The 12,695-nt window shown below is 36.3% G+C and overlaps 1 protein-coding gene across 8 annotated transcripts in view; it reads left to right on the top strand.

Annotated features, from left to right (window-relative positions):
• LOC127413030 (rap guanine nucleotide exchange factor 2-like) overlaps positions 1–12,695 on the top strand; it is a 198,464-nt gene that overhangs the window by 60,045 nt on the left and 125,724 nt on the right. For all 8 annotated transcript variants that reach the window (XM_051649819.1, XM_051649823.1, XM_051649821.1 and 5 more), the window contains exon 2: positions 5,443–5,513. In XM_051649819.1, the coding sequence (XP_051505779.1) occupies positions 5,443–5,513 (71 nt within the window). The remainder of the gene's footprint in view (positions 1–5,442; positions 5,514–12,695) is intronic.

Below are 12,695 nucleotides of genomic sequence, written 5' to 3'. Positions count from 1 at the left end.
AAAATGTTGGTCACCATTCACTTGCATTGTATGGACCTACAGAGCTGAAATATTCTTCTAAAAACATTTGTTTGTGTTCAGCAGAAGAAAGAAAGTCATTCACATCTGGGATGAGTAAATGATGAGAGAATTGTCATTTTGGGGTGAACTATTCCTTTAAAACCCATTTGTCACTATGTACTGCAAAATATTCTTGATCCATGAGATCATTGCATGTAATGTCTAAAGTTTGATTTTGAGGTAATTTGATCTAATATTTAATCATTTTAAAAATTTTCCCTGAAATTATCACATTTATTTTGAGACAAAATATTTATTTCTCATTTTCAGTTTTGTTCAAGGTGATTAAATGAAGCATCTTTTTATTAACTGTCCAATTAGAGAAAGGATAGTATTTAGGGTAAAAAAGCCCCCCTGTTGCAGGGGCTAAAGGCCCCCATAAAACACATTTTATTTATTTTATTTTTTTTATAAATGGGGTGAATAGATTTATTATGATATGTCAAACGTGATTTAAATTAACAGGAGATTGTGCGCCATTTTCTGAAGTAGTTATTTTGAATGAGCATTATCTTAATTTGTTACTCAAAAAAGGCATCTTGCTGTCTCATGTATTTGCCTTTTACCCCAAGTAAAAGACTATTTAAAAAATAAATAAATAAATAAATATATATATATATATATATATATATATATATACATATACACATATATTTATACATACATATATATATATATATACATATATAATAAATGATGATGTTTCTCCAATATTTAATAATTTTTTTTATTTTATTTTTTTCAATCTTGATACACTTTATGGCTAGAAAAAAAAGCACATTTTCCTTAAGGTGTGCCTTTAGCCCCATTGTACCCTATTATTAAATATTTAAATAATAATATTGAATATTTATGTGCTTTGTAAAATTCTAATTTAGTTTCTCAGCTCTACTAACTGCCCTACTGTCCCGAAATGTGATTAAATTCAATGCCATTTCTTCATTTTCACCCCCAACTCTATGCATTATGCTGCTAGTAACAGTAGGGGGGGACAAAACATGAATAATTCTCAATTCATAAGCCTCTTTTGACACTTCAAAACATAGGGGTCAACGTTGGTTTCCAATACAGTCAGCTCAGTGTGACCTTGTCCTCAATAACCTTAGCACAAGGGTTTATTTGTGTTTGGTTGCCCTGAATGTCCTATTACAAGTATAGGACCTACAAGACTGCGTTTCAGATCATTTTCTGTTAATCTGGTGTTGACCCCCTTTGCCCCCTAAATCTCAGCTTGCTTGGAATCAAATTACCGTAAATACCAAATGTTATGTTTTGACTAAGTCCCTCATGACCAATACAGACAAGACTGATTTTTAAAATCTTTTTTTCCTTAATTTCTGTTCTGATTTATCTACGAGTCCAACACCATTTATAAGAATAGTTCACCCTCAAATGAAAATTCTGGAATCATTTATGCACCCTAATGTTGTTCCAAACCTGTATGAAATTCTTTCTTCCATGGAACAACATAAGGGTGAGAAATTTCAATGTTGGGTGAACTATCCCGAGAGGAAACAAAGGGGATATGGTCTTGTGCTATATCAGAAAGCAAATGTTTAGTGAGTGGTGTGTTTGCATTTGTGTTTGTGTGTATGCTGTGTCCCCTGTTGCACAGGGTCTCTCAGTTCATAATCAAGTGAGTCTGTGTGCGAGCACAGAACCTCTTTTGTCCTCTTGGCTGTCCCAGCATGCCTTTGTTAGCTCAAAGGCAGCCCAGTTGTGGCGTCAGTTATCGTGTGCATGTGGAAGGGACAGGATGCAATGTGTGCTCCGCTATATGCATCCACGGTGGACTGTTTGTCTGAAGAACTACTTTTAAAGACTCTGCTGAAAGGACCTGTTTAGGAACCTGAGTCTGTTTATTTAAGGCCCTTTCCCAACTACAGTCACATACTTTTCCTTTAGTAACTTTCTAGATGAGAACTCTTACGAGTAACCCGAGGAGACTTTGCCCCTGTTGCATTCGCATTGCCAAAAGTTACCACCGTAGTGACGTAATCTAGTACCAACAATTTTTCTTCTGACAAGGTTGAAATGCGCGATTCAATATAAACAAAACAATGAAATCAACAACACTGAAATCAACAACACCGACGGAGGATGCTGGGATCGGAGTTACACTTTTGTTAGGGCTGTTTTACATGAGCTTTGGCTGCATCCGAAAACGTAGGCTAATCAATTAATGGTTTAAATGATAGCATTTTTGGATGAATGGAACTCTAAAGGAAACTGGTCTCTGAACAGTTTAAAAAGCAACTTATTTAATCCCACCTCAGCCCCCGAAGGCAGCATTTTCCCGTTTTTGGATGCAGTCTTTGTCTTCATGTTACAGTTTAAACTGGGCACGAGAGCTGTGTGTTTGGAGCTGTAGTGAAAGAAGAGACGAGCGGTCAGACTTTAGTGGACAACATGTTGAAAGCACTATAAACCTATTTATTAATACATTCTTATAAAATAAAGACATTGACTCAACATAAATTACTGTACTGAAATACTCACTCGTTGATTTAAAAAATACGTCTTGATGCAAGTTACCACACAGTAACAGGCACGCAATACTTCCCTCATGTAAACTAGATTTCATGACGGTTTAGTGTACAATAGAGTTCAATTTTCCACTCTCGATAAACATCTGATTATTTATATCTGTCATCATAGGAAAAATTAGATATAGTAATCCAGAAATCACAGGGCTCCAGACGGTGACTAAAATGGACGCAAACGTGACAAAAAATAATTGATCGCAACAATAATTTAAAATCTAGTCACCGTTGGCTACAGATGGGTTGTGTGCGTTCATATGCGGTTTCGTCAAATATCATCTTGTGAGTTATTGAATACATCTGCAGAGCGCGCACCAGTGTGTCTCGGGCCACTTTTCACCCGTTCTGTTTTGATGAGCTCGCTGTACTGCACGCAGCAACAATCCCAGCATGAGAGAGTCGTGAACAAATGACACTCTTGAACCGGGTCTTTTTGATGATCGGAGCTCAGGTTAGCAGTTTGAATCAGTGTGTTCACAACTGGGAGCGCAGATATTTCAAAATAGCAGTCCCATGTGTATTTCGGGCTTCTTTATAAATAAAAGTCCCGCACCACTTGCAAACTTACTCATCTTCTCAACTATAAATACTGTTTATTAGACCTCCGATTAATGGGTTATCTTGTTTCTGGACAGCAATCTAAATCAAGCAATTACATGATTTGGTGACTAAAACAGCCATTTGGCTCCTTAATGTTTCAGTTTAGGATAGTGCCCGACTGATATGGGGTTTTTGAGACTGATACTGATTTTAGAGGGGGAAAATTCACCGATTACAGATATGGTGGCCGATATAGTAAATTTTTGAGCTGGAACGAAAACAGACCTTTTCTATGTGGATTGTTCACCGATTTTGCACCGATATGACTATGCAAAGGTACTCAGAAGGCTGCTTTCTTAAATATTTTTGTCAAAGAATATTTGACATTATTATTATACATTGTCAACAAATTCTAGAAATGAACAATGAGAAAATAAAGAATTAATAAAAATACAATAAATAGCTTAATAAATCAGTACTGTATGTTCAGTATCAGTCAGTTGCTGACCATTAAAATTAAGAATAAATTCAAATAAAATAAATAGTTAAATAAACATCAGTACTGTTTAGTATCAGTCAAATGCTGACTATTTTAATATTGCCAGTCAATTATTGGCTGGTTGTAAAACAAGAAGCATTTACACCTGCCGAGTCAAGAGATAAACAGCGGCAGCGGTGCTACACCGTATTCTGCTATACAACTTCAGGGGAAACTTTCAATGGTGGAAAACCAGACTTTTAAATATTACATTTTATAAATGCAACGACTGGAATTGTTCGGGTGAACGGGGTACCAAACTGTGAATCCTGAACAAAACAGTTTAGTGAATGCATGTTTAAACATTAGCTTCCACTCAGCTGACATGCTATGAAAGTAGCTACGTGATTTGCTAGTTAGCTATAAGCTCGTTGCCACGGAGAGTAAAAGACGTACGTTGTTTATTTACTTTCCAGCATTGTATCTCACCAACTAGGTAACAACGTAGCGTGAAATTAACACTCAACGGACACAATCCACCACCACACCGTTGTCTGCTGAGCTGCAAAAAGACGCTCTGATGTTTACCTTTCAATCTGCTTCATTACTGACTGCACTGACAAACTATAGCTGGCTAACAGCAAACAGATGTGATAAACATGAGTGACATGGTTGTCAGGGACAGGGTTAACATTATATTAGTTATATTGCAAAGGGAAAATGATGGGGTCATTGTTTATTAACTTTCCAGTATGTATTTCACAAACTAGTTAGCAACTTACCGAGAAGACACCGCTTAACTCCGCCCTGTCTGCAGAGTCAGAGTTCAGTTCAGAGTCAGCTCTGTAAACAATGGAGTCGGAGCGTGCTCTGCTGGACAAACTACGTTATGACACCAATTCTAAAGCATTGTTTTCTGCATTATAAGTTCTTTAAAAAAGTTTTAATATCTGCACATATCGGTAAACATATACGCCGATAGCGATATATCAGTGAAAGGCTGATATCGGCCGACCGATAAATCAGTCGGGCACTAGTTTAGGATCCAGTGGCTCCTAAGTAATTTTTTAGTCTGGAGCCCTGAATCACATTATTCTCTGTATAGTCACACAGTACAAACAGTACAGCTGCATGACAACTCAGTGTGTCTCCCGATGAATTTACACACACACACATATGTGAAACGGTGATCCTCTTTGGATACTTCGGTTTTATTTTATTTCTGTGAAGGGAATTGTAAAATCCTCTGAGTAGCATGCTAGCAGCTAGTTGTTTACAATGGAGGATGTGGACACCTCTCCTTTCTCAATGCTTTGTGTGTCATAGGTTTTTGACTGATCACAGGCTGCAGCACCTCCCACAGTCTCCAACAGTCCCTGTACGCCCCTGTAGTACCTACTCCAGAGAAGGAGATAAAAATTGTGTGAATGCGATGAAAAGTACTAGTTCTGGGGGAAAGTACATAAAATGGGCTTTAGTACTGCCAGTGGGAAAGGGCCTTTAGTTGTGTCTTGAAAAGCCTGTTTGCTTTGTACACCTATTAATTATACTTATATATGAGTGGTGAATTCACTAAGAATGATCTGTGCCTTCTATATACCATATAATTATTAATAGATATAACAAGAGGCATTAATATAAGTGCATTTTTATAAAGGTATTTCACTATTACGTTATAATTCTGTGGTGTTCCACCAGAACAGTTTCCTCTCTCACCCTTTTCAACAGATGATGTGAGTGTTGCAATGGGAACTCTGGGAGTGTGTGCTATTAAAGATGAATGGCCTTTGATCTTTTCTTTCTTTTTCTGCTTACCTGTAGGACTTGGAGATTGTATATTCCTACTTGCATGGAATGGAGGCACTGTCCAATCTTCGGGAACACCAACTGAGGTAAAACTGAGGGAAGAATTTGAGAAATGAAAAAACAAACAAATTGCATGAATATTTTTGGGGGTAAGCAGGTGGAGGATGATGGTTTATGAGTACATATGTGGGAATGATAGACGTGTGCAGATAGAAGAAGTAAATGTTTGGGTTGGTATATCTGGAGCAGTAGCAAATCAGGCTCGCACAGCTGCCCTAAGTGAAAAAAATTAATAAAGATTTAAGATTGTAATTGTGTATCAGAGGATACGAGTGCTGCTGCCCCAGGCCACTGCCAGATCCTGCAGTCAGATGGAAAATTAGATGTCTGACTTACTATATAGATGAATAGACTCATTTGACCCCTTAAGGATGCAGTTGTTTCCCAGATGTTATATTTAACAGTTATTTATCCACTTGTATTTATTTATTGAGTGTTTCTTCAACTTCGGCCCCTTTTAGAACTGTGGATTTTTAGAAAGTACAGTCTTGTTAAGACATTAATTTAACTCTCAATTTAAAGCAGAAGTGTGGAACTTTTTTGATATTAAAATACATTCTGCTATACCAGCTTAATATGTAGAGACATCTAGTAAGCCATCCGTAGGTTAATTTCCTCAAACTTAAACACTGTGTTTCTTTGGCGCTATTAACATTGACTTGTTTGTTTTGAGCGGCCCATTTAGCCTCATGTCAGCATTGGATTTACCAATGGCGTGAGCTTGGGCTGGGACTATCTGTTTGTTTGATCAATGGTTTTTTGAAAAAGTTATCTAAAACAATGTATTTTTGCAATTCCATTTGGTGACGCTAGTGCCGCGGAAATTACACACTTCAGCTTTAACCCACTTTATAAAATAATACATTTTATAAATTTTTCCAACAGTGTGTGTACATGCATCACATGAGATTTTTTTTTTGTTGTCTTTTTTCTGAAAGTCATACATTTTTACCACAGTGTCATTTCCACCACATCTCAAATTCTGTATTGTGTTTAATAGATTCCCATGGTGGAAATTACATTTTTTATGTTTCTGAAATAAAAAGCAGTCTCCTTTGTTTGTCTAATCCTAACTTCATAGCTAACATTTTATGTATCCTAAATACACACAGTTAAAGATTATTTTCACACTTTTTGCATAATTTGGCAGAATTGCATCTTGTTTGGAAATGACACTCATTAAAAATGTTAGACTCACAAATTATGTTTACTGTTATTGTTTCTTCAAACATCACTTGCATGCTCTTCACTGACACTTTTGATGACTTGGATAACAAGTACACTAGCTTTTGGAAAAACTTTATTGGGGGCACAATTAGTTTGGTGTGGTGGAAATGACACCACAACCGTCGTAATTTGTTGAAATATGAATAGAAATCATTTTCACACAATAAATACATTTGGGGCTGTTTTAAAGGCAAAGGTGGCCACACCAAATATTGATTTAGCTTTTTTATGTTTACTGGACTTTGTATGATGTTAATTGATAAATGAAAACTATTTATGTCATTATTTTTGAAGACATCCTCACTATGCAGCATTTTCTCAAGTGTCTAAAACTTTTGCACAGTACTGTGTGTGTGTGTATATATATATATATATATTAGGCTTGGGATCTATGCCTTATTCACGCATCGATAATCGGGAGATTTTCCCAATGATTATCGATATATATCGGGATTTTTTGAGATATAAATAGGGCTGCTCATTCCACAATAGTCTTTGTCTTTTCAGACATATTTCTCGCAACTTTGGTAAAGTGTGAGCGGCAGGGTATATTTAAAGGAGTCGCACACCGGACGTGTCTGGCGGACAACATGGTGCCTTCTAAAATTCGGAAAAATGATTATCTATGAAGGTACGCACACACCGCGGGCTCGCCGTCTCCAGAGGCTGCTTAAAATTCTGCAGCGCCACGGAGTGCAACATGCATAGTTTTCCATTAAATTCGACCCAGATCATTGTCAAAAGGACAAAGATTATTTACTCTAGCCATTACTATATGATATATTGTGAACGAATCTTTCATATAGCCAACACAATGTATTTTTAGTTACTAGTTTGTCTTTTTGTGGTTTTCAGCTTGAATGAAACCTCTTTAAATATACAATAAACAGAAATTTTATAATAATTTCTAATCGTTCAGTTTGTGCAGTTAAATCAGTTTAATACACTAACCTGTAAACCCGGTCACTTTCCTTCTTGAAAAAGTAGAGAAACCTCTTGTAACTTTTGTGTGTGTGCATCCTATGCAAGGAGCTCTAAAATACCTGTTCTGTGTTGTGATACCTGCTTCAGTAAATGTTATATCACCCCCTTATGGTCTCCCAACGCTATTATGCCAGCTGACAGTGAATTGCAAAGCATGCAAATTAGGCTTCTAATTTAAATGTTGGCTAATTTTTATATATCAGTGCCTCAAAAATATATCGATAAAATAACGTGCTGATCAATAATCAATATTTTATGACATGCCTACATTTGTGGCCAAAAATATTGGCACCCTTGGTAAATATGAGCAAAGAAGGCTGTGAAAAAAAAAAAAATATGTTTTTATTGTTTATCCTTTGATCTTTCATTCAAAATATTCATAAAAATCTAACCTTTAATTGAAGTAAACTAATTGAAATGGGGGAAAAATCTCTTAATTAAATATTCTTCTCAAAAACACATTTGCCATAATTACTGGCACCCCTAGACATTCTTATGAGTAAAATAAATCTGAAGTATATTCCCATTCATATTTTAATTTTTTTTAGTATTCCTGGGTCACAAGGAACATGAAATTGTTCAGTCATGACTTTCTGTTTCACAGGGTTATAAATATGAGGTAACACACATGCCAAATTCCCTTAGCCATCCATCACAATGGGTAAGAACAAAGAATATAGTTACGATGTGTGGCAAAAGGTTGTTGAGCTTCACAAAATGGGAAGTGGCTGTAAGAAAATAGCCAAAGCATTGAAAATACCCATTTCCAACATCAGGGCAATAATTAACAAGTTCCAATCAACTGGAGATCTTAAGAATCAGCCTGGAAGAAGATGTGTGTCTATGTTGTCTCGCATGGTGAGGAGGATGGTTCAAGTGGCCAAAGAATCTCCAAGGATCACAGCTGGATAATTGAAGAAATTAGTTGAGTCTTGGGGTCAGAAAGTCTCAAAGACTACAATCAGACATCACCTACTTCACAACAAGTTGTTTTGGAGGGTTTCAAGAAAAAAAGCCTCTGCTCTCATCCGACAACAAACTCAAGCATCTTCAGTTTGCCAGACACTACTGGAACTTCAAATGTGACCGGGTTCTATGGTCAGATGAAACAAAAAATGAGCTTTTTGGCAGCAAACACCAGAGATGAGTTTGGCGCACACAGAGATGAAGTACCCCCCAATGCCAACAGTTAAATATGGTGGTGGATTTTTAACATTGTGGGGCTGTTTTTATGCCAGAGGTCCTGGACATCTTTTTCGGATACATGACATCTATCAAATACCAATAGAAAAAAAAAAAAAAAAAATCAAAACCTGACTGCCTCTGCCAGAAAGCTTAAAATGGGCTGTGGTTGAATCTTCCAGCAGGACAGTGATCCAAAACAAACATCAAAATCAACACAAAAATAGTTCACTTACCAAAAAATGGAGGTTCTGCCGTGGCCATCCCTGTCCTCTGACCTGAAACCCCATAGAAAGCCTGTGGGGTGAACTGAAGAGGAGAGTCCACCAACATGGACCTCTGAATTTGAAGGATCTGGAGAGATTCTGTATGGAGGAATGGTCTCAGATCCCTTGCCAGGTGTTCTTCAACCTCATTAGGCATAATAGGAGAAGATTCAGAGCTGTTATCTTGGCAAAGGGAGGTTGCACAAAGTATTGAATAAAAGGGTGCCAATAATTGTGCCATACTTATATTTGACAAACATTATTAGTTTTTTGATTAAAAAAAAACTGTGTTGTGTTTGCAATTGTTTGATGCCCACTAGAGGATAGATTTTTGTGAATATTTTAAATGAAAGATCAAAAGGATAAAAAATAAAGACACACACAGCCTTCTTTGCTCATATTTAGCAAGGGTATAGAGTGCCTTGCGAAAGTATTCACCCCCTTGGTGTTTTTCCTGTTTTGTTGCGTTAATACCTGGAATTAAAATGTATTTTTATTTGGAATTTATGTAATGGACCTATCAAAATAGTCCAAATTGTTGAAGTGGATTAAAAAAATACATTGTTTAAAAAAAAAAAAAAAAAAAATAACTGAAAAGTTGTGAATGCATATGTATTCACCCCCTTTTGTATGAAACCCCTAAATAGGATCTGGTACAACCAATTAACTTAAGAAGTCACATAATTAGTTGATTAAGGTCCATCTGTGTGCAATCAAAGTGTCACATGATCTGTCACATGATGTCAGTATAAATACATCTGTTCTGAAAGGACCAAGGAGCTCTCCAAACAGGTCAGAGACAAAGTTGTGGAGAAGTATAGATCAGGGTTGGGTTATAAAAAAATATCCCAAACTTTGAACATCCCACTGAACACCATTAAATCCAGTATAACAAAATGGAAAGAATATGGCACCACTACAAACCTGACAAGAGAAGGTTGCCCACCAAAACTCACAGAACGGGCAAGGAGGGCATTAATCAGAAATTCAACAAAGACACCAAAGATAACACTGAAGGAGCTGCAAAGATCCACAGTGGAGATGGGAGTATCTGTCCATAGGACCACTTTAAGCCATACATTCCACAGAGCGGGGCTTAATGGAAGAGTGGCCAGAAAAAATACCATTGCTTAAAGAAAAAAAATATGAAAACACGTTTGGAGTTTGCCAAACACTCAAGATTTTTTGTGTTTTATTTTGTCTTAATTATTGTTTGTGTCACAATAAAAAATATTTTGCACCTTCAAATTGGTAGACATGTTGTGTAAATCAAATGGTACAACCCCCCCCCCCCCCCCCCCCAAAAAAACAAACAAAAAAAAACAATTTTAATTCCAGGTTGTAATGCAACAAAACAGGAAAAACACCAAGGGGGTGAATACTTTCACAAGGCACTGTATGTATGTGTATAAATGTATGTGTGTATGTATGTATATGTGTGTGTGTGTGTGTGTGTGTATATATATATATATATATATATATATATGTAAGGATTTTAATAGGTTATTGAAAATATTGAAAGTCTGGGTCTGAGACAAGGCTAAAACAGTAAAATCTCTACATAAAAAAACATTTGAAAAGTGCCGTTTTGTTTTGTTTTTTGTTCTGTAAATGTTGAACTGTATAACAAAACAAATCTAGCAAATTTCCCTTTAATTGCATGTAAAGATGTTTTTTCTGTTTTGTGAATTATTTTTGGTAGCACTACAGTAAGGTTGTATTTGTTAAGATTAGTTAACAACATTTGGTAACATGAACTAACAATAAACAATACTTTTACAGCATTTATTAATTTTGGTTCATTTTAATTTCAACAGTAATACATTTTTTAAAATCAAAAGTTGAATATGTTAACATTAGTTAATGTAACATGAGCTAACAAGAAATAGCAATGAGCAATTGTATTTTTATTAACTAACATTAACAAAGCTTAATAAATGCTGTAAAAATTATTTTGTTAATTGTTAGTTCATTTTAACTAATGCATAAACTAATGTTAACAAATGTAAAGTGTTACCTAAGTTTTTAACAATATTAGTTTTTCAATAACAGTTACTCGCTTAAAAATCTCTTTAGCTACCTTCTCAAGGTTCTCACATTATCATGTTTATACACATGTGAATGTGTATTTTTGGGGGGTAAAATAATAATTTGTTACATGACCTAGGTGTTCCAGCACATTCCAAACCCTTCCTGACCCCTCCAACACCTTCAGTTGTCCATATACATCTTCAGGAATGCTATTTGTTTTAGATGGATTTAGTTGACCTTCTCTCCTCCAACAGAGTTGAACATTTTTGAGGTCTTTTAAAAAATGTTTTTGTCCCTTGGAATGTTTTGTGCTGTGGCAATGTATCTCAGTTTGCTTAAACAGCACTTCTAGTGTAAACCGACATGAAAAAAGGAACTACGAACAGAGCTTTTGTTTATCCTTTTGTTTTTATTTTGGAAGAACACAATACCATCCATCATCTGAATTTGATTTTAGTTTTACGAATTGGCTGGCATTTCATAGTTGCAGACAAAAATATGTGGTTTGTTGCTTCTTTTGGAACCATCTCATGGCTTAACAATAAGGATATTTTTGATGCTAGCCCAGTTGGGCCAGCAGATGTTTTTGACTTGCCCTGCCAATATATTCACTGACTGGCCCCACCACAACTCATTTTTAAATTGGAAATAATAGTTGGAAATTATACAGCCATAATGTAACTTTATGACACATGATACAAATTAATAAACACAGGGAAAAATTACAATGTGATTTGTTTATATTTTCATCCCATTAAACCGACTCTTAACACAAATTATTCTCTCAATTTCGACAAATCCTCATATATGTTATCCAGCTTGATATCGTTACCTTTTTACATGTTTAAATAAGCAGAAATCTCAATAACAATGTTCAGTTCACCACAGAAAAGCAGATTAAGCTTGTAGTTTTTGGTTTGTTTGTAGTTTTTTGTTTGTTTTGTTTACAGTTCTTTTTTTTTTTTTTTTTTTTGTCTTGGATGTTTTCTGCCTTATTGTCTACGACAGACAAACACTTTTGGACATTGGTTCTGCAATTACACACCGTAAACCGGACTTCAAATTCCTCAGTGCCGACCTGCTGTTTACAAACACACAAGCGGAGCCCTTTGTCTGGCAGCCCGGCCGCGGAAATGCAGAAGGAAAAGGGGAAACAGAGCCGGCGTTCTCATCAGAGTAATACGTCGTGCAAATCGACCTCCACTACCCAGTATTTTACTGGCAAATGTTCAGTCTCTGGACAACAAGCTCTGAGAGCGCGGATCTCTTTCCAACGAGAGACGAGGGACTGCTGCATTATCTGCCTAACAGAAACCTGGATGTCTGCGGAGATTCCAGACTCAGCCATCGAACCCGTGGGATTCTCCGTGCACTGAGCGGACAGAGCGAAAGACCTCTCAGGTAAAAGCAGAGGTGGTGGTGTATGTTTTATGATCAACAAATCCTGGTGTGATCAGAGGAACGTACATGCTATCAAGTCTTTCTGCTCTCCTGATCTGGAATTTCTCATGCTTCAGT

This window comes from Myxocyprinus asiaticus, chromosome 22, assembly GCF_019703515.2.
Source record: "Myxocyprinus asiaticus isolate MX2 ecotype Aquarium Trade chromosome 22, UBuf_Myxa_2, whole genome shotgun sequence".
NCBI lineage: Eukaryota > Metazoa > Chordata > Actinopteri > Cypriniformes > Catostomidae > Myxocyprinus > Myxocyprinus asiaticus.
This window is presented reverse-complemented; position numbering and strand designations above follow the sequence as displayed.